This window comes from Dermochelys coriacea, chromosome 6, assembly GCF_009764565.3.
Source record: "Dermochelys coriacea isolate rDerCor1 chromosome 6, rDerCor1.pri.v4, whole genome shotgun sequence".
In the NCBI taxonomy this organism is placed as follows: domain Eukaryota; kingdom Metazoa; phylum Chordata; order Testudines; family Dermochelyidae; genus Dermochelys; species Dermochelys coriacea.
Window position 1 is genome coordinate 120,462,320 of NC_050073.1, and position 19,992 is coordinate 120,482,311.

General features: G+C 46.3%; 1 protein-coding gene across 11 annotated transcripts in view; it reads right to left on the reverse strand.

Annotated features, from left to right (window-relative positions):
* SAMD4A (sterile alpha motif domain containing 4A) overlaps positions 1-19,992 on the reverse strand; it is a 211,581-nt gene that overhangs the window by 18,569 nt on the left and 173,020 nt on the right. For all 11 annotated transcript variants that reach the window (XM_043516463.1, XM_043516461.1, XM_043516466.1 and 8 more), the window contains 3 exons: positions 17,036-17,330; positions 13,727-13,812; positions 4,136-4,254 (listed from right to left, as the gene is read on the reverse strand). In XM_043516463.1, the coding sequence (XP_043372398.1) occupies positions 4,136-4,254; positions 13,727-13,812; positions 17,036-17,330 (500 nt within the window). The remainder of the gene's footprint in view (positions 1-4,135; positions 4,255-13,726; positions 13,813-17,035; positions 17,331-19,992) is intronic.

The window sequence follows — 19,992 nt, forward strand, 5'->3', positions numbered from 1 at the left end:
TGCACCAGCGGACGGGAGTGAACAATCAGGCCCTTAAATTTCATTAACTCTCCTCCCCAACAAGTATGGCGGAAGCAACAGCCCAATAAACTACATTCTTTGACTTAGGGGTAACGGGACATGATGATGAAAATGAGGGGCAGTCTGAACTACAGATAAACAAGGAGTGGAATTTGTTTTCATTTTCCATGTGAAAAACAAGCGTTTGCAGATTCAATTTCTCCCACAGTTGGATAGCTCTAGTATGGAGGCATTTTGCGGTAGTGAAGTTGAGAAAATTTTGGTTAATGTGTGTCTTTTAAACACACATCTCTATTGGCAGACCATTCTTGGTTCGTAATTAGGACATTTAACCCATTTCTATGTAACACTGGGCAGGTCTATACTATAGCGGGGATCCACGCTCTGAGATTGATTCACCAGCGGTCGATTTAGTGGGTCTAGTAAAGACTCGCCAAATCAACTGCAGATTGCTCTCCAGTCGACCCCTATACTCTACCCCCAACTAGAAGAGTAAGGTAAGTTGACAGGAGATTTTCTTCTGTCGACTCCCCACAGCATAGACCCAGTGGTAACACGGCCTAAGGTACGTCAACTCCAGCTACATTATTCACATAGCTGGCGTTGCGTAGCGTAGGTCGACTTACTGTGATAGTGTAGACATAGCCACCGTTAGTTACTGGGATGTCAAATTGAAACAACACACAAAGCAACAGCACCAAAAAAATAAAAACCTGTTGATCCCACAGAACAAATAGATCATGCAGATTTCATTGTGGTGTAAAGTCTTCCTAGTGTTCTTGCCCAACTGTTTTAAATGATTACACGAAGAGGTGGGTAGTATTGCTGTGATACTTATTATTTACCTGCTGACGTTTGAAACATGACAAATGAGAGTAGCTATTTGGAGATTAACAACTCTTATCACTTGTGCAGTTCCTGTATCACCCTACCCCTTCTCAAACACTTGATGTTTCAACTCACCTTCCTCTTAGCCCTAATCTCTCCTGCTTGTGCATGCTATAGTGAACAAGACTTCCAAAATAATAAGATTATGGAATCCAAACCAGTATAAATCTACCCATCATGACACACAACAAAGTTTCTTTAAACCTCATGCAGGAAGCGATTTTGCCATTATACCTACGGAACTATGTGAAAAGCATAGCTGCGCCATTGCATTCTTAGCTTACAGCTTCATCCAGATTGGAAGAGCAAAGAAAGTACAAGAAAATGACACACTTGATCTAGATCAGCAAGGGTGAATTTCACGCCTTGCAGGGTGCAGAGAAGCCAGTCTCGGTTGATACCCCACCTATGCCCTATTCTGAGCATTTAGGTATGACGTTAAGTGGCACACCTGCTGTATTGCTGGTGTCTCCACGGGGTGAATTTCACTCTAGTGGACTATCTCCTGATAAGTGCTTCTCTAGTCAAGGCCCTGGTCTTTGGAGTAGTGCTTCTCCAGTCACAGTGGAGAAGCAAGTCTCAGTGTTCAAGCAGTGATGATTCCAGTCATTTATAGCCCATTACAGGGCCCTCTTGAGGTTTTTCTGACTAACTAATCTGAACAAGCCAAGAACCTCGCTTCACCCTTGCTGATTGCTTTTTCTGGTGTCTATCCAACAGTGATTTAATTTGCAGATGACACCAAAACTGGAGGGGCAGCAAACACAGGAGAAAAAACTAACCCGCAGAGAGGGACAGTGCTGTTATTACTTTTTAATAAGTCTGTCGATTAATCGCAGTTAACTCGTGCAATTAACCAATAAAAAATTAGCTGTGATCAAAAAAATTCATCACGATTAATTGCAGTTTTAATCGCATGTTAAACAATCGAATACCAATTGAAATGTATTAAATATTTTGAATGTTTTTCTATATTTTCAAATATTTGATTTCAATTTACAACCCAGAATACAAACTGTACACTGCTCACTTTAGATTTTTTTTTATTACAAATATTTGCACTGTAAAATGATAAACGAAAGAAATAGTATTTTTCAATTCACCTCATACAAGTACTGTAGCGCAATCTCTTTATCATGAAAGAGCAACTTACAAATGTAGATTTTTTTTTGTTACATAACTGCACTCAAAAACAAAACAATGTAAAACTTTAGAGCCTACAAGTCCACTCAGTCCTACTTCTTGTTCAGCCAATCACTAAGACATTTGTTTACATTTGCAGGAGATAATGCTGCCCTCTTCTTATTTACAATGTCACTTGAAAGTGAGAACAGGCATTCGCCTGGCACTTTTGTAGCCGGCATTGCAAGGTATTTATGTGCCCGATATACTAAACATTCGTATGCCCCTTATGGTTTGGCCACCACTCCAGAGGACAAGCTTCCATGCCACTGATGCTAGTTAAAAAAATAAATTAAATTTGTGACTAAACTCCTTGGGGGAGAATTGTATGTCTCCTGCTCTGTTTTACCTGCATTACTATATTTTGTGTTATGGCAGTCTCGGATGACAACCCAGTACATGTTGTTCAAGAACACTTTCACTACAGATTTGACAAAATGCAAAGAAGGATACCAATGTGAGATTTCTGAAGTGCTACAGCACTTGATCCAAGGTTTAAGAATCAGAAGTGCCTTCCAAAATCTGAGAGAGACAAGGTATGGACCACGTTTTCATAAGTCTTAAAAAAGCACCAGTCAGATGTGGAAACTGAACCACCAAAAAAAGAAAATCAACTTCTGCTGGTGGCATCTGACTCAGATGATGAAAATGAACATGTGTCAGTCTGCTCTGTTTTGGACTATTATCGAGCAGAATCCGTCATCAGTATGGACGCATGTCCTCTGGAATGGTGGGCGAAGCATGAAGGGACATATGAATCTTTACCGGATCTGGCACATAAATATCTTGTGACGCCAGCTACAACAGTGCCAGGTGAACATCTGTTCTCACTTTCAGATGACACTGTAAACAAGAAGTGGGCAGGATTATCTCCTGCAAATGTAAACAAACTTGTTTGTCTGAGTGATTGGCTGAACAAATAGGACTGAGCGGACTTGTAGGCTCTAAAATTTTAGATTATTTTATTTAGGGTGACCAGACAGCAAGTGTGAAAAATCGGGACTGGGTGAGGGGTAATAGGAGCCCATATAAGAAAAAGATCCAAAAATTGGGACTGTCCCTATAAAATCAGGACATCTGGTCACCCTGATTTTAGGGTGCAGTTATTTTTTTGTACGCAATTCTACATTTGTAAGTTCAACTTCCATGATAAAGAAATTGAACTATAGTAGTTGTATTAGGTGAATTGAAAAATACTACTTATTTTCTTTTTTCTTTTTTACAGTGAAAATATTTGTAATAAAAGTAAATATAAAGCAAGCACTATACACTTTGTATTCTGTGCTGTAACTGAAATCAATATATTTGAAGATGTAGAAAATATCCAAAAATATTCAAATAAACGGTATTCTAATATTGTTTAACAGAGTGAGTAATCGCACAATTGTGATTAATTTTTTTCTTCACTTGACAGACCTACTTTTTAATCTTTTCCAGTGCTCTAATTACCGTGGGGAAAGTGCAGGTTGGGAGATGGGCAGGTCAATCAGAATCCCCAGTTTAAGGAAGGCACCACATAAGAGGAAGGACTGCGTTGTTGGTAAGCCACTCTGGAAATCTGGGTTCAAATCCCAGCGCTGCCACAGAAAGCTTTTGTCACCTGGGGCAAATCACTGAATCTTTCTATGACTTAAATCACCATCTGTAAAATGGGGACAATGGTACTTTTTACCCACCCTTTGGTTTTATCTATTTATACTGTAAGCTCTTTGGGGCAGGGACTGTCTCTCAGTTTAACGTCTAGTACAATGGAGCCCTGATCTGAGCTGCCAGTGTAATGCAAATCAGAGTTAATAACAGGAACCACTGCTCTAAAGTGACATTTGAGAGGTGGCTGGGATATACAGCATTAAAACAGAACAAGGTGAAATATTCCAGTCCTGCAGGAACTTGAGGTAACTGGCCTCATGAATCAGACCCATCTGATGGTTCCAGTTAGCACAGTGTGAATGTTAGTGCAATTATCCCCTTTGGCGTAGTCCTGACCAAGATACCAACCCACAAAGTACAATCATTGCATCAGAGAGATGAAATCCCAACATACTTTCTTTGCTGCCGATATCCTGATATGTCTAGAAGGGATTTCCGAGGGAAAGACCTGAAGAGTTTTTGCACCTGCTGTTTCCATGACAACAATCTTTTCTTCTGTGTCTCTGTAAATGCCTGCCCCCCAAAAAAAAGGAATTAAAAAAAAAAGGTAAACATCTTATGGATGATGCAGTTGTGTATAAAAATAAAGAAAACAACAGGCAGTTAACATGCACCCAAAGTAGAGAGCTGAGCGAACCAAGCTTCAGGCTGCAAACACGTGCAGGTTTAACTCCTGGCAGAGTTGGCCAACTTACACTTTTGAGAAAGACAAACTGAGCACCAAGCAGTTTTCTATGGATAGCTCTTTCCGATGAAATCTTAAGAGCAAAGCTCCTGCTGTGTCTGGGTGTTAAAGATCCCATGACACTTCCTGTGGCAGAAAGGGTTTCCCTGGAGTCCTGGACCTAATTTCTGCTCTCCCCATCACCGTGAGGCATGCTTTATCATCGTCTGGCTGCCCACAGTGCCTACAATTCAGTGGTACTGTGTATGTGTGAAGTGCTGTGGGTCCACCAGGATGACAAATACATAAAGGTCGGAGACAATTATTATTACTGCTACATCATTACGAATGCCAAAATGTACAACATTTCGGTGATGCTACAAAAACCATCCTACCGATACAACAAGCAAAATCAATTCTTTTTACTTCTTTTAGTAACTTTTAACCAAAATTCATGTTTATTTAAAAACAGAGTAATTAGCAACGTACTGCATGTTGCCTATGAAAAGAAATTCAGTTATACTGGGGCTTAGGGACAGATAATGGTCATAATTATTTCCATGAGGGTTCCGTCTGACCTTCAGGTCTATGACTCAGATCATAGTATGTACATAGAATTCCCTGAGTGCTCAGTTTATTAATGCTAAATGAATGCTCCTGATTGTTTAATAGCTACGCTCTAGTAAGCAACTGGCATTTTCATCCCCCAGTGCACACGCTAAAATTTTCAAGATATCTCTAAAAATAAACAAACTTCAGAGTTCTTTTAAAAAAAACCTTTTAAAGTAAGTATAGTGTTCATGAAAGGTGCTGGATTGACAGCCCTGGGAACTGGTGGCTTCTGGCTCAGCTACTCAACAGGTACAGTGCTAGCATTTTGCAATGCAACATTCCATACGCTGCCCTGCCAGCGTGTCTTGGTTGGACCTGGAGGGACTTTCTCCCATGATAACAAGAGAGCAAAATCCTCAGTCTTCTTACTGATGGGAGCTGCCAGCCAGAACCAACTGCAGTGAATTCTGTGAGGTGGACACTTGTTTCCCCAGAAAATGGATTAAGACCTTCCATTTTCTATTCTATTCGAGGTTTTTATACCATAGTCTATTACACTGAGACCAAAGAGCCTTGAGATTGTAATGGCTTTTGGTTGCTAATGCACCAGGTTAGAGTTAACCTGAGCTTGGCACTGGAAGTCCCCTTACTCCACTACCAATCTCCTGAGCCATCTGGACCCCCTGTGCTCCTAACACATTATTATGTGAATGTTTTCCTGTTCATGCCCCACGACAGCAGAGGCCTACAGACAATTATTACCTATAATACATATATTTATGAGCAGTTTAACCAATATCACGAGTGATCTTAATATTATCCTTTTGACTGTCACATTTAACGATCAATCTACTTACCTTGCATCCCAGTAATATTAACATATTCATGTATAAAGCAAATGAAAACCACTGTAGACATGTTACTGTGGAGCAACTCACTTCAGCTCTGGTTGGAGACCAATGAAAAACTATTGGCTTTAGGAATACAGGACTCAATCAATGTTTTCTCTCCAGCATCTCAGATTCTGACCTCTCTTCAATTCTATCTAGAGAGAACTAGACTGGGACACAAGATACCTGGGTTCCATTCCTGGCTCTGCCACTGACCTTGCTGGGGACCTCTGCAAGTCAGTTTGGGGATAAAGATACCTCCTTTGTAAGGGTGCTTTGAAATCTATGGCTGAAAAACACTAGCTACACAAGAGCTAAGTGGTGTTGTTACTACCTGTCAAACACCCATCACCACAGGATCTGAGCAAGACGCCTATCCAAGATTCAGAGGCAAAAATCACTTCCCACTCTCGCAGCTCAGACTATGCCCCTCCCTTCCCAGTCCCTTCACTGACTTCCTCTCACACTGCCCATCAAGCTCAAGCATCCGGCCCTTACCTTCAAGGTTCCCTTTTTATATCTCTGCTCTCATGACTTCCTGCTCTCTCAGCAGTACTCCACGCTGCCTTGCTGAAGTACCGGGCACAATTTCCAACCCTGGTCCCACCCCATACCTCAGAGACCAGGATGCATTATGGAACCAAAGTTCTCATCCCTCCAACCTGGGGAGGAGCCGAATGTCACAAGCCATTCCACAGCTCCCACTCTAGCTGTTAAAGGGATGGCTCTGGAGTGCCCGGTCACTTGCCCGAGATACCGAGCTGGTGACTTGCCACATGGAACCTCAGAAAAAACGGTTACTAACCTTTCTGTAATTGTTGTTCTTCGAGATGTGTCACACACGTCCATTCCAACGTAGGTGTGTGCGCGCCCCGAGTGCAGCTGCCGGAATTTTTTCCCTTAGTGGTATCCGCTGGCTTGGCTCCAGCGCCCTCTGGTGTACGCCCTCATAGCGCCGGCATAAAGAGCCCTGCCGACCCTGCTCCCCTTCAGTTTCTTCTTGCCGACCACCTCCGACAGAGGGTGGGTTTTGGAATGGACATGTGCAATGCATCTCGAACAACAACAGCTACAGAAAGGTTAGTAACCGTTTCTTCTTCGAGTGCTCGCACACGTCCATTCCAATGTAAGTGACTCACAAGGAATTGCCCCGGAGGTGGGTTTGGAGATCAAGGGCAGGCTGATTGTAACAACGCCTGGCCGAAGCCAGCATGGTCTCTAGCCTGCTTGTAATGATGTAGTGTGTTGTGAACTGACAACCAGGTTGCCCCCTGCCCATGTCCTGAATTGGAACTTGCGCTATAAAAGCCGCGGCGGAGGCCTGAGAACCTGTAGAGTGAGCTGTTAAGTGAGCAAGTGGCGAGATGTTTGCGAGGTCGTAACACACCCTGATGCACAATGAGATTCTCCACGCAGAAATGGGGAGAAACTTTCATTCTTTCCGCTATGAACACCTGAGTGGATCTGTGGAATGCTTTGGTCCCTTGGATGTAGAAGGCCAGGGCCCGGCGTACACGAAGCGATCGAATTGGAAAGCCGCTGAGTGGAAATCGGCTGGCCCCTCGCGTGCTCAGCCGAAGCAACGAACATTTGCGTGGACTTGCTGAACGGCTTGGTCTGCTCGGAGTAGAAACCAGAGCCCACCGCAGATCGAGCATGTGGAGACAGCGCTCCTCACTGGACGCGTGAGGCTTTGGGCAGAGGACCGGCAGAAAAAAGTCCTGACCCATATGGTAGGAGGAGACCACCTTTGGAGGAACGCGGGGTGTAGGCAGAGCTGGACCACGTCCTTATGAAAGACTGTGTACGGTGGCTCGGAGGTCAGGACCCTAAACTCCGAGACTCACCTGGCCGATGTGATTGCAACCAGGAAGGCCACCTTCCAAGAGAGGTGAGACCAGGAGCACATGGACAGTGGTTCAAACGGGGGCCCCATGAGATGAGCCAACATCACGTTTAGGTCCCACTGCAGGACTAGGGGTCTAGAATACGGAAAAAGATGGTCCAAACCCGCTGCTTCTTATGGGCGGCCTCATACTTCGGGAGGACGGCCTGGGCAGGAGTCTGCTGCGGCTTGAACTTAGGTTTTGCCAGAGCTGGGACATAGAGGCCCCGAGTCTGGAGGGTCGTGCGGGATTCCTTCATGCCATGCAGCCTTGTATCTGTTTTCGCCGCAAACAGAGCTTTCCCGTCAAATGGGAGATCCTGCGTGGAAGACTGCACCTAGCTGGACAGCCCAGAGAGCAGGAGCCATGACGCCCGTCTCATGGACACCGCGGAGGCCATTGATCGTGCGGCCGTATCCGCAGCATCCGAGGCTGCCTGCAGGGATGCCCTAGCGGCTGCTGCCCCTTCCTCCACTAGCGCCTGGAACTCCTTCCTATCGCGCTCCTGGAGGGAGTCCTTAAACTTGGGCAGGGAGCCTCACAGATTGAATTCATACCGGCCCAGGAGAGCCTGATGGTTTGCCACTCGTAACTGGAAGCTCGAAGACAAATACATTTTCCTTCTGAAAGAGTCCAGTCTCCAAGAGTCTTTGTTCTTTAGGGTCAGGGCTGGCTGACCCTGCTGTTCCCTGTGGTTGACAGGCTCAACCACCAGGGAGTTGGGTGCCAGATGGGTATTAAATTACTTGCGTTCCGCCTTCTTAGACATGGGGGCCAACAAGGCCGGTGTCTGCCACAGGGCTTTTGAAATCTTAGCCACCCCCTCAGGGAGGGGCAAGGCCACCCCACCCAGTGCCAACGGGGACAGCACGTTAAGTAGGGAGTCTGAGGGGAGTCTCCTCTGCCCAGAGGTAGAGGCTTGCTGCCACCCTCTTTAAGAGTTCTTGGTGGGCCCTGAAGTCCTCCTGCGGGATGGACACAATCGCCTCCTCCAGGCGGGGCGAGGAGGCTGGTGCAGTGCTCTGGGTATCGGCCGGCACTGGAGGGTCCACCACCTGGTTAGACTCCAGGCACGGTGCTAAGGACATACGTCCCACCGACTCCTTTCTTGGGGGTCTGGAGAGGGAGGCTGACGGTGCTTCTGAAGCTCTGGCCACTGAGTGAGCTCCCACCGGAGGCCACAGTGCCCACTGGTACCATTGGGCTGGCCACGACGCTTGGTGCCACTGGCCGGCTTGGCTGGCCTAGCCCATCGAAGGATGGCTACGAAGGGAGGCAGGGCTGGTGTAAGATCTGCTGCTGTCTCTGGACCAGGAGGAGTGGCGGTGCCAGGATCTACATCGGCCACGGGACCGCTATCTCCCATCGATATTCGCTCCTTGAGGATGAGTGTTGCCGAGAGTCCCGGCTGGCCGGAACCCAGCCAGACAGTCTGGTTGGCGTCGAGGGTGATTCATAAGGACTCTTCCCCGAACAGTCACTGGGTGGTGAATGGCATCAGGAACGTTCCCTCAACTGAGACCGGTACCGGGCCGGAGGCGACTGAGGAGATCCCAGCGGTGGCTTGCCTCTGGAGCGTGGGGCCGACATCAGCGGCGCTCCGGGCACCAGCACGGACATAACGTCCCTGGCTGCCTGGAGGGCTTCAAGCGTGGACAGCATCCGGTCATCCAGAGAAGCCTGTTCCGAAGGGGCTGGGCTAATCCACTCAATGTGAGTCAGAGGCGTGGGGCCCGGTGGGAATCGAGGACTGCCTGACATGGGCCTAGCCTCTGTCCCAGACTTTCCTCAGTGCTGCTGCGAAGAGGGATTCTTTCTGGCCCCCTTGGCATGCCCCACGGATGGGGAGCGGTGCCGACTGGTTAATGGCACCGGAGGGTCGCCATGTACCGATGCTGAGGTACTGGGTACCGGTTCGGAGAGGCGTGCCAGGGTCAGGGTCAGTGTCAACTCCATCAGGATGGCCCGGAGCCTAATGTCCCTTTCTCTTTTGGTCCAAGGCTTAAACAACTTGCAAATCTTGCACCTTTTGCTGATATGGGTTTCTCCCAAACAGCACAAACAGTCTGCGTGCGGGTCACTTCTTGGCATAGAATGCCTACAAGAGCCGCACGACCTAAACCCCAGGGCACGGGGCATGCCCGTGCCCGGGCTCACTGACTAACTAAACTAATTAAACCGCTAACTAACTACAGGTACTAACGCTGAACAAACGAACAGTTCTGGGGACGAGCTACAGCAAAGCTGGAGCACAGCAGTTCCGACGCACCTTCACTGACGGCAAGAAGGAACTGAGGCTGGGGGGAGCATGCATCTCCCCTTATACCGTGCCAGGCAGGTGCCACTCAAGGGGTTGCAGAGGGTGCTCCCCCCCTACGGGTACTGCTAGGGGAAAAACTTCCAGCACCGGTGCACGTGGCGAGCACGCACACCTATTATGGAATACACATGAGCAATCATTCGAAGAAGAACCACTAAGAGAATGATCACCGAAGCGACGAGGAGTTCCAGCCGCTGTAACAGGCAGTAAGAAGGAAATGAAGGAGAGCAGGGTCGACAGGGCCTTTTATACCAGAGCTATGAGTGTGCGGTACCAGAGGGCATTGGAGCTGACCTAACAGATACCACTAGGGGAAAAAATTCCAGCGGCTGTGCTTGGAGCACGCACCCACATTGGAATGGACATGTGCAAGCACTCAAAGAGGAAGGTATGTGTCTGAAGTATGGGGGGGGGGGAAGGGAACTGTCCCTTTCCTCTCAAGGTCTCCAGTTGGAATCAAGCTTTGTGACTGAAAACTGTCCCCCATGTGATGGCTGTGAAGTAGCAAACGTGCCATGAGTTTGGTGCTCTCTCCCTAGCTCCCAGGGAACCAATGTCCACCAAAAAACCCACTGCTGTGACAGCTGGCAGTCATTGGCACCTCGTGGGCAGTCTCAACCCCCCAAGAGCTGAATGGAGATGGAGGGTAAACTATCCTCTCCCCCATAAAAGGTGGTCTTTCCAGGGGAAGGTTTAGCCACACTGGCTGGGTGATGTGGGGAATTGTCCACAGCCACTGCCTGTGCTGGGTGTGGTCAGAGGATAAAGAGAGATCTGTGGTCTCTCTGCCACTCAATCCTGTACCTTTCACAAACTCTGCATTTACATTTTATGTATAATATGCAAGGAAAAATCTGAGGCTTCATAGAGCATGGAGAATCTATTCCCTCCCGCCCCTACTTTGCCTGGGAGGAAATGTTGTTCCACTTAAGGCATTTCTTGAGAATACCAACAAGCACTTCCCTTATACCATTGCAGCCAGAGCAGTGCAACTGGTTACCTCACCCAGAAAATGAGTTTGGAGTTGCACCCTGTACAGTTGTCCTATACAGCTGGGATGTGCCAAGCCAGAATCACATTTCATTAACATGTGTTAATGTCAGAAATATAAAGAAGACAGGGGGGAAAGACTAGGCTAGGATGGATGCAGTTCGTAATGCTGCATTGACTTCAAGACTCATCATGGAGCAATCAAGGGGAAAAAAATCTTGCTATGTCTGGAAATACATGAAGAATTAGAGTGAAAGGAGCTTTTCATGGGATCTCCGTGAACTTGGACTCAGGTGGAAGAGTTCTTTGTACACTCACATATTAGAAGCTTTGGTTATATTTAAACTATGTGCCTGGCTCAGACAGAACCATTGCTGAGGTGGAAAAGCAAACTAAACCACTCATTTCATAGTAAAATGAAATTTCCTAGCGCAGCTGCTGTATATTTCAAGTGGCAAACTGTACGTTGACAATGTATGCTGACAGTTCACTACCATTCACTGAAAAACTCTTGGCAAACTTGTTACTATGGTGGACAGAAGCATTCTGGGAGCATAGTGTTTGTTTTTTTTAAACCCTGAATGTCAGTGACTTCCCTTCAGAGCTGGAAATCTCTGTCTTTGTCCAGATTCAGGAAAACCCTTCAGAGATTCCAGCCACAACAGACCATTGTGATCATCGTGTCTGACCTCTAGTATATCACAGGTCACAGAACTTCTTCAGAATAATTCCTTTTGAACTAGAGAATATCTTTTAAAAACCCAATCTTAATTTAAAATTTACCAGTGATGGAGACTCCACCATGGCCCTTGATAAATTGTTCCAATGGTTAATTACCCTAAGCACATATTTAGTGGTTTCCTGAATCAAAGCTTTTGTGAGGATGGGAAGTGCCCAAGAACCAGATGAGAGCTCTATTATTTAGGCAATAGCATCTCACATGGAGGATTCAGAACTCTGTAATTTAACCCTTTTTTCACTTAGCATACTGTATATACCTTTGTTTACAGCAGTCAACGTACTTTTGCCAAAATGCTGCCACTCCTTTTCCTGTAGGATAGTACAGATTTCTTAGTGATTCTAGACTCCACTTTTATACACAAGTGACCATGTATAGACAGTGTAAACTGTTGATCTTTTGACACCGGAAAATATTTAGAGATCCATCCAGATTTCAGATGCATGGCCATGTAATGCCATGCATCTTGTAAGATCAGGTGCAGCACATATGTACACAAGTTACACACTACTGCGCACATGAAGAATTAATGTCCCTTGCAGATTTTTTTTCCTCCATAGAATATAGATTCTGCTGGAGAGGCATTGCAGTTACACCTTTTGCCCACCAGAGGCTGCTATGGCACCAGAAGAGAGGGCAGTCAGCCAGAGAGGCTGCTTTCCTCACAATGGGGCCAGGTGAGGAGGTACTGGACAGAGTGGGGCTGCTGGGGGGATCACAGATTGGGGTTCAGAAGAGCTAGTGGGGGACAGACTTGGATGCAGGATCAGGATCTAGTGGGGTGACAGCATTGAGCCACAGGCTGAATGGGTGGTGGGCTGAAGGGCCACATGGGGACAGAGGGTAGGGAGGTGCAGGGCCACATGTGGATGGGGGAGGAGGGCTGCAAGGACACACAGGGATAAGAGCAGATGTGCTTGACTGAATGGGAGAGGTTAGGGATCAACCAGGGTCTGCATGAAGGAGGCTCCCCAAACCTGTCCCATACTTCTCCCACCCACACCCAATAACCCTTCAGGTTCACTCCAGGCTCCTTCCCTCTCCCTCAGCTCCTCTGTTACCCCTGAATCCCCCAAAGCCTTTTCACTACTTCTGAGGAGTGCAGGAAACACAGTTCTGTACTGTAGTTTAGATGAATTACTCAGCATTCTGTATTCATATGCCTAGTAAGAAATCTATTTGTCAAAAAAACATTTCCTGAATCTTTTTTTTTCCCATCTGTATTGTTACAGACATACTCGGTGACAGGTATTTGAAATAAATTACCAAAATAACTGAAACTGGTGTGATTATATTGTGTTATTTTGACATACAAAATATGCAGAATTTTAAATATTGTGTGCAGAATTTTTAATTTTTTGGCACCGAATTTCCCTAGGAGTAACAAGTGCAGCAGGAACTTGGTAAACATAGGGGATAAATATACACAGCAGGGTAGCTTGTGCCCTAGATCTATGGCATATGGAGCTCAAAATATGTTTCAGTCACCCTGAAGGACACGTGGTAATGTACCTTTTAGAGAAAGTTACGGTTCAAATAAAAATCCATGCACAAGCAACTCTCATGAAGAGGCACACAGAATGGTAGGTGCCAAATCACAGAATGTTTGCTACAAAATAGAAACTGGAAATGCTGAATGATAGTTTAGTCTCTCTGCTTGAAACCCCATGCACATTCATCCTGGGTTTTTCTGTCATCCAGCTGTTGATCATAAGGTCACAAGCACGATGAATTTCTCAATTCCAGTTCTTTGATGTTGTATAGGCACATAGTGACCTACACTTCAGCGCACCACATTGCATTTACAGTCTGCCACAGTCAGAATTACTATTAATACCCCCAAAAATATTTGTGTTAGAAACCAAAATGTTTACATAAACAGAAACTTTGGAAACAGTTTCTAAGAAATGAGAATAACAGAGAATAAGATCTGACACAACTCACCTCATGAATTAGACATTTGTCTATGAGCTGTAAATAGGAACTTATATTCTCCTCATCAGGTCTGGAAACTAAAAGTTGTGTACATACTGCAAACAAAAACAAAAAAAGGATAGCTAGCAAAACACATGGTGACCAGGAAACGGGACTGAAATCAATGTGTTGTTTTTAAGAATGGTCTTAGACTTCCACTGCAATTGTCTGAAATGAGTTATCAATGGAGCACTTGTGTAGAATGATTGATTCCCTTTTACAATTCCAGCCATGCCAGTCTATATTTAGGGCCAGATTTTGCTCTCAGTTACATTGCTGTAAATCCAGAGTAACTCCATTAGAGTTATACATGTGCAAATCAGCAGTAACAGAGTAGAATCTGGTTCCCCCATCTTATCCTATTCTCACATGTGAAAGACACTGTCACACAAAGAGTGTGGTGTTAAAATCTATTGCTTCCAGGATCAAAATCTGGTCTCACTGAAGTCAGTGGCAAAATTCCCACTGATTTGACTGACAGCAAGATTTTGAAATAATGCCACAAAAGTGTGTGCAAATTAACTTACAGAATAAGACGGTGTCTGCATTGGGGGAATTTACCCAAACACTCCCACCCATTCTGACCCTGGCTCAGCTGAACTGGTGTTAAAGTCCATAGGAGCTGCAGAATTCTACAGCCAGAACTGCCATCTTAGTTAAACCCGCTGGAAAGCAAGCATCATCAAAACAACTGGTCACAGGAGCCTTCTCTACATTACGGCTTCCATCAATTTTAACCCTCATGGTGACCAGTAAATATCCCCAATTTTCAGAGAAGGCCTGGGAGTGTGCCTGCTAACAACGCCATTTCCCCAACTTCGACTGATAAATCTCCATACCACTCAACTTCACGCATTATGGAGGTCATGGCACTAGAGTTAGCAGTGAGGTCTGATATGGGCTTAAAATGTGGCATAAAAAAAAACATTTCTCAAAGTAGGTGGCCAATCAGTGTGAAATTACACACTGGGCTCAATTTTCTGCCCTTTGAAGTTTCTAGGTAATTTGTATTTTATGTCTATTCATACATTTTAAACAGAAAGTGCTGGAACTGGACAGGGGCTGACATTTCTCCATGGAAGTCTGACTTTTTTTTTTTTTTTTTTTTTTTGAATACTCTCCTCCCCCCACCCCTCCCAGGTTACCAAACTGCTCCATTCTCCACACAGCAAGCTGCTACACAGAACAGTCCCCACTCGCAGTGTTGGGAGTGGGCAGTCTGAATTACCCAGGAGCGGTAAAGCTCTGAGTAAGTTATGCAGGTCCTCCCAAATGTGTGTGAAGGGCACCCCGTCATGTGTTCTGCATCCACCACTTTTATTACAGAAAAGCTAGTTTAGGAACAATTTAGAAAGGTTTGCATGGTTCAAAAATGAGGCTGAATGGACTCCCCCATCCCTCATAGATATTCTTTTAAATCATTCCTCAGTTCAAGAAACTAGTTTTGTTTTGTACTAACCACAGCAGGACAAATTCCTTGCTGGTATAAATGGGCAAAATGCTATTGAAATCAATGAAGCCATTTATACCAGCATCAAAGGATTTTGCCCAGGATGATTGTTTCCCCTGTATTTCACAATGCAGTGACAGCAGCGGGGCAGGGACATGCAGAGACCATGGGCAGCACCACTACAGGAGCGCAGACTGCTTGGGCAATCTGCTTTAAGGCCTCAGTTCAGTAAAGCACTTAAGCATGTACAGTCAGGGCCCAAGCCACCAAAGAAAGTGTTTTAAAAAGCCCAACCCTCCTCCAACTTTCACATTAAACAAATGCCAGTCCCAGACACACTCTCTCTCTATCTGTATCGCATGATCACGGAGCGAAAGGAAGCACCTGCTCGGTATGTGTACTCCCTCGTACTGCAAGTCAGGGCTATAAAAAACTCCACAGGAGGACATGGGACCAGTGAGCAGCAGGGGACCAGGGCTGGCAATGAAAGCAAGTAGCCAGACTGAAGGTAACCCCAGAGCAGCCACTCGATTCTAGGATCATGCACCACAAAGAAGAAGATCCTTCCACAGGCTTTAAAAAATAATGGTACACAGTCAAACACTAAAGGCTCATTCTGATTCAAGCTTCCAGCATACCTATTTGTATAGGGCTCAGCTGTACTTGCTAAGGCCTGCCTAGTTATGTCTACACTGCTCACTAAGCCTGGGTCTGTGGGATCCGCGCTTGTGGACTCAGTGGTTCCAAGCTCATTCTTGAACATCCACGCTGTCTTGTAAACCAGGATTTGCACTTGTTGGACCTGGTCTCAGAGCCGTGGTAACATGTCCATACTGCACCATTCTGACTCATGTCTGCAGCCTGACCTGCATCCGCATTGCAAAATGTGAATTGCAGTGGGACTTGGACTCTGACCCACCCCACTCGCAGGGTCCTGAGGGCTTGCTGACCCGAGTCAGACTGATCTGTGTGGGCAGAAAGGGGACTTGGGCTCGGGCTCAAACCAGAGTCAGAGCCCAGGCTTAGTGTGCAGTGTAGATGTACCCTCTAACATTGGAAGCGATGCAGTAGGCCAAGGAGGCTTTGTAACTCAGACAGGCATGATGCCTTCTGGAACTCCTCAGCACACAGGAAAAGGAAGGGCTCCCCTGCTACAATGGGGGGCAGTGAGCTCACCTGCCTCTATGGCCAGCCAGCTCTACTGGCTAGGGGAGAGGGTGAGACTACATCCCCATCTCCTCCTAACCTTCCCTTTTTGCCAGCGCTAGCCATGAACAGCGCTTGAGCACATGTATTAATCATAGAATATCAGGGTTGGAAGGGACCTCAGGAGGTCATCTAGTCCAACCCCTTGCTCAAAGCTGGACCAATCCCCAATTTTTGCCCCAGATCCCTAAATGGCCCCCTCAAGGATTGAACTCGCAACCCTGGGTTTAGCAGGCCAATGCTCAAACCATTGAGCTATCCCTCCCCCCTATTTATTTATTTATTTATTTAATTTAACTTAATTTAATTTTTTATTTATGTGAATGATGGCAGCATGGTACAATGAGACTCCGGAGAGCTGGGTGCAGTCCTGTCTCTGCTGTGTCACCTTGAGTACATCATTTCACCTCTGTCCATCTTCCCTAATTAGACTGCATGCCCTTTGGGGCAGGGACTGTTTCTTACTAAGTGTTGACACAGCACCTAGCACAATGGGGCCCTGAGAATATTATGATGAGCAGGACACAAGGAGGGTGGATGGGGACCAGGGCGGCTATGGAATAAACACTGTTCTTAACCATTTACTCCTAATAGAAGGAATAATGACAATTGGAGCAGCTGACCTTTCCCCATGACTCTTGTGAACTGCCCAGGGAGATCCCCTTCGGGCAAAGGTGCCCCTCCAGACTCGCCCTCGCAGCCAGGCAAGTGATGCTGCTGTATGCACCCAGATGCAGAGTCCTTGCAGTCAGACCCTTGGCTGTCCGAGCCGATCAGAGAAGGCAGGTGGTGGGAATCCAGGTCCCGGCTCTGCTCGTCTGTGTTTGAGTTCTGGGAGCAGTAGGCTTTGATTGGGGTGAGGATCATTTGGTGTAGCTCCTGCAGTGGGATGCGCAGGTTGCCACCTTCCAGGATGTCCTGCAGATTCCAGACAACAAAAATGATTAGCAGCTGGTATGTCTGCAATCTCTATATGCCACTAGCTTCCCTGAGCTCAGCCATGCTGCCTCAGCAAAGCTGGCAACACTAGGACATTGTTTCCAGAAAAACAACCTCCGCAGAAGCCTCTTCTATTGTTCCTACTCCAGGACTTACTTGTACTGTGTGGTCCATGTTCAGTAAGTTGGTCCATTTAATTAACTGAGTCTTTCACAGAACCATTTTAACAGAATCAGGCAAGAACTAGAACTTCAAGTCTGAAGCCACCTGCAAACCCCCTGCCCCATTTTAAGGTGTATGTGTTCAGATTTGAACTCCTCAATCTGAACCCACCCCATGAATCAGGTGGGATCCAAAACCGGTGCGAGTCTGGCATCCAGATCCAGTGCAGATGCAGCCCAAGAGGGGTGAAATCCCATGAGAGCAGCTGATCTGGTGAGATTCCCACCCTTCAAGAAAGCAGAGACCTTGCAATTTCCACAGGAATCCCACGAGAACAGCACATGAGATTTCAGTGCTGTCTACCATGTCTACCACAAAATTCAGTCTCTAACCTAACCCTATCCTGGCTCTGCTCTCAGTACTGCCTTCTTGGCCCATGTCTGGCCCAGCTATCCACCCACATACCTAAAACCCTTGTCCAGGCTCTTATCAACTTGTGTCTCAAATGCTGCAACATGCTTGTCTCTGGACTTGACAAACGCAATCTTGCTGTGCTCATCTCCATTCAAAATGCTTCTAAGATCATTTTCCTACCCAGTTGTTTTGACCATGTCGCCCCTCCATGGGCTCCCCCTTCTCTAACACATCAAACATAAACTACTTGTCCTCACTTGCAAGGCCATGCGTTGCCTAACCCCAGCTGATCTCGTCTCTCATTCACTGTTGAAAGGCTGATTCCTGCCTCCCATGATGCCAGCCTCCATCACCCACTTGTTACATTTTCAAGCAAGCGCCCTCCTGTTTTCTCCCATGCTGCCCCACCCCCTGGCAGGAGCTCCCTGTAAACATCCACAAAGTCACTTCTTCATTCTCCTTCAAACCCCTGCTTGCTTGACAGTGGTTAGGGCTGCTGGTGCCCTGTGACCACTGCCTGTGATGCTGACCCATATTGTCTCCTTGTCCTCCCCGTCTGTTTCTATCACTAGGTGTCTCTCATCTTACAAAAAGAAAAGGAGTACTTGTGGCACCTTAGAGACTAACAAATTTATTAGAGCATAAGCTTTCGTGAGCTACAGCTCACTTCATCGGATGCATTTGGTGGAAAAAACAGAGGAGAGATTTATATACACACACACAGAGAACATGAAGCAATGTTCATGTTCTCTGTGTGTGTGTATATAAATCTCTCCTCTGTTTTTTCCACCAAATGCATCCGATGAAGTGAGCTGTAGCTCACGAAAGCTTATGCTCTAATAAATTTGTTAGTCTCTAAGGTGCCACAAGTACTCCTTTTCTTTTTGCGAATACAGACTAACACGGCTGCTACTCTGAAACCTCTCATCTTACACTTAGACTGTAAGCTCTGTGGGGCAGGGACTGCCTTTTTGTTCTGTGATTGTACAGCACCTAGCACAATGGGGTCTTGGTCCATGACTAGGGCTCCTGGGAGTCATGGTAATACTACTATCACCACCACATACGGTTTCTCAGCTTTGAAGTGGCCGGGGCAGTATATTACTGTAGTCTGGAACCCGTCTACAGAATCACAGTGCTTTGAAGACACAGCTGGTCTTTGGGTCATTTCTGTGAATGAGGAGTGATTGGAGAGGGAGCTATTTCACTGGAATCCTCCATGGGTGAAATCCTGGCCACACTAAAGTCAATGGGAATTTTGCCAGTGGGGCCAGAATTTCACCCCATATTTCAAACGTGATCTTAAAACCCCCCAAACGTTTGTATTCCTTCCAGTGGTTCAGAATGAAAAATGTTGGCTTCTTAATCCCGGCAGACTGCATACTTATGTGCGTCACAGCTTTTCTCCTTCTGCAGTTCGGGTTCAATCCTCCCTCCCTCCCACAGGGAAACGTCAGTGAGGAAGGCAGGAAGGACTGCATCTTGTTCTTAATATGGGCCAGACTCATCTCCAGTTTCTCAGGCTACTAGGTCTCACTCAAACTACTCTTGAGGCATCACTTCCGACACAAAACCAGAGCAGACAAGCTCCTGGGGAAAGTGCGATGGATGAACATATGAAAGATACATTAAGAGAAAGCACATGTGGTGTCACAAGCCAGCCTAAGCTGTGGGGTGATTGTTTATTTTCCCCATCACTCTTCACCACCTGCACTCCCAGCTCCATTGCTCTGAATTACATGGAGTCGGTGTGTAGCTAGTCCGAGACCCATTGTGTTAACCGAGTGCAGCTCCTTTACGGGAAGAAAGAAATGTTCACAGGAGGGGCTTGCCCAGAAGATCAAGTCACACACATGCTCCTGGTTAGTTAAAATAGAGGAAGGAAAACTTGAAAAACAGACACATGCTCCTAAGTAATACAGCCCATGGCCAGCTTTTACTCATGGGCCCCACTCAAACCATCCACAGAACCACAGCCCTAGAGTCCAGGCAAATCCCACTATATCACTAGCAGTCAAGAGCAAACACTACTATTTATCCCATCTTATTGGATAGCCTGTGTAGC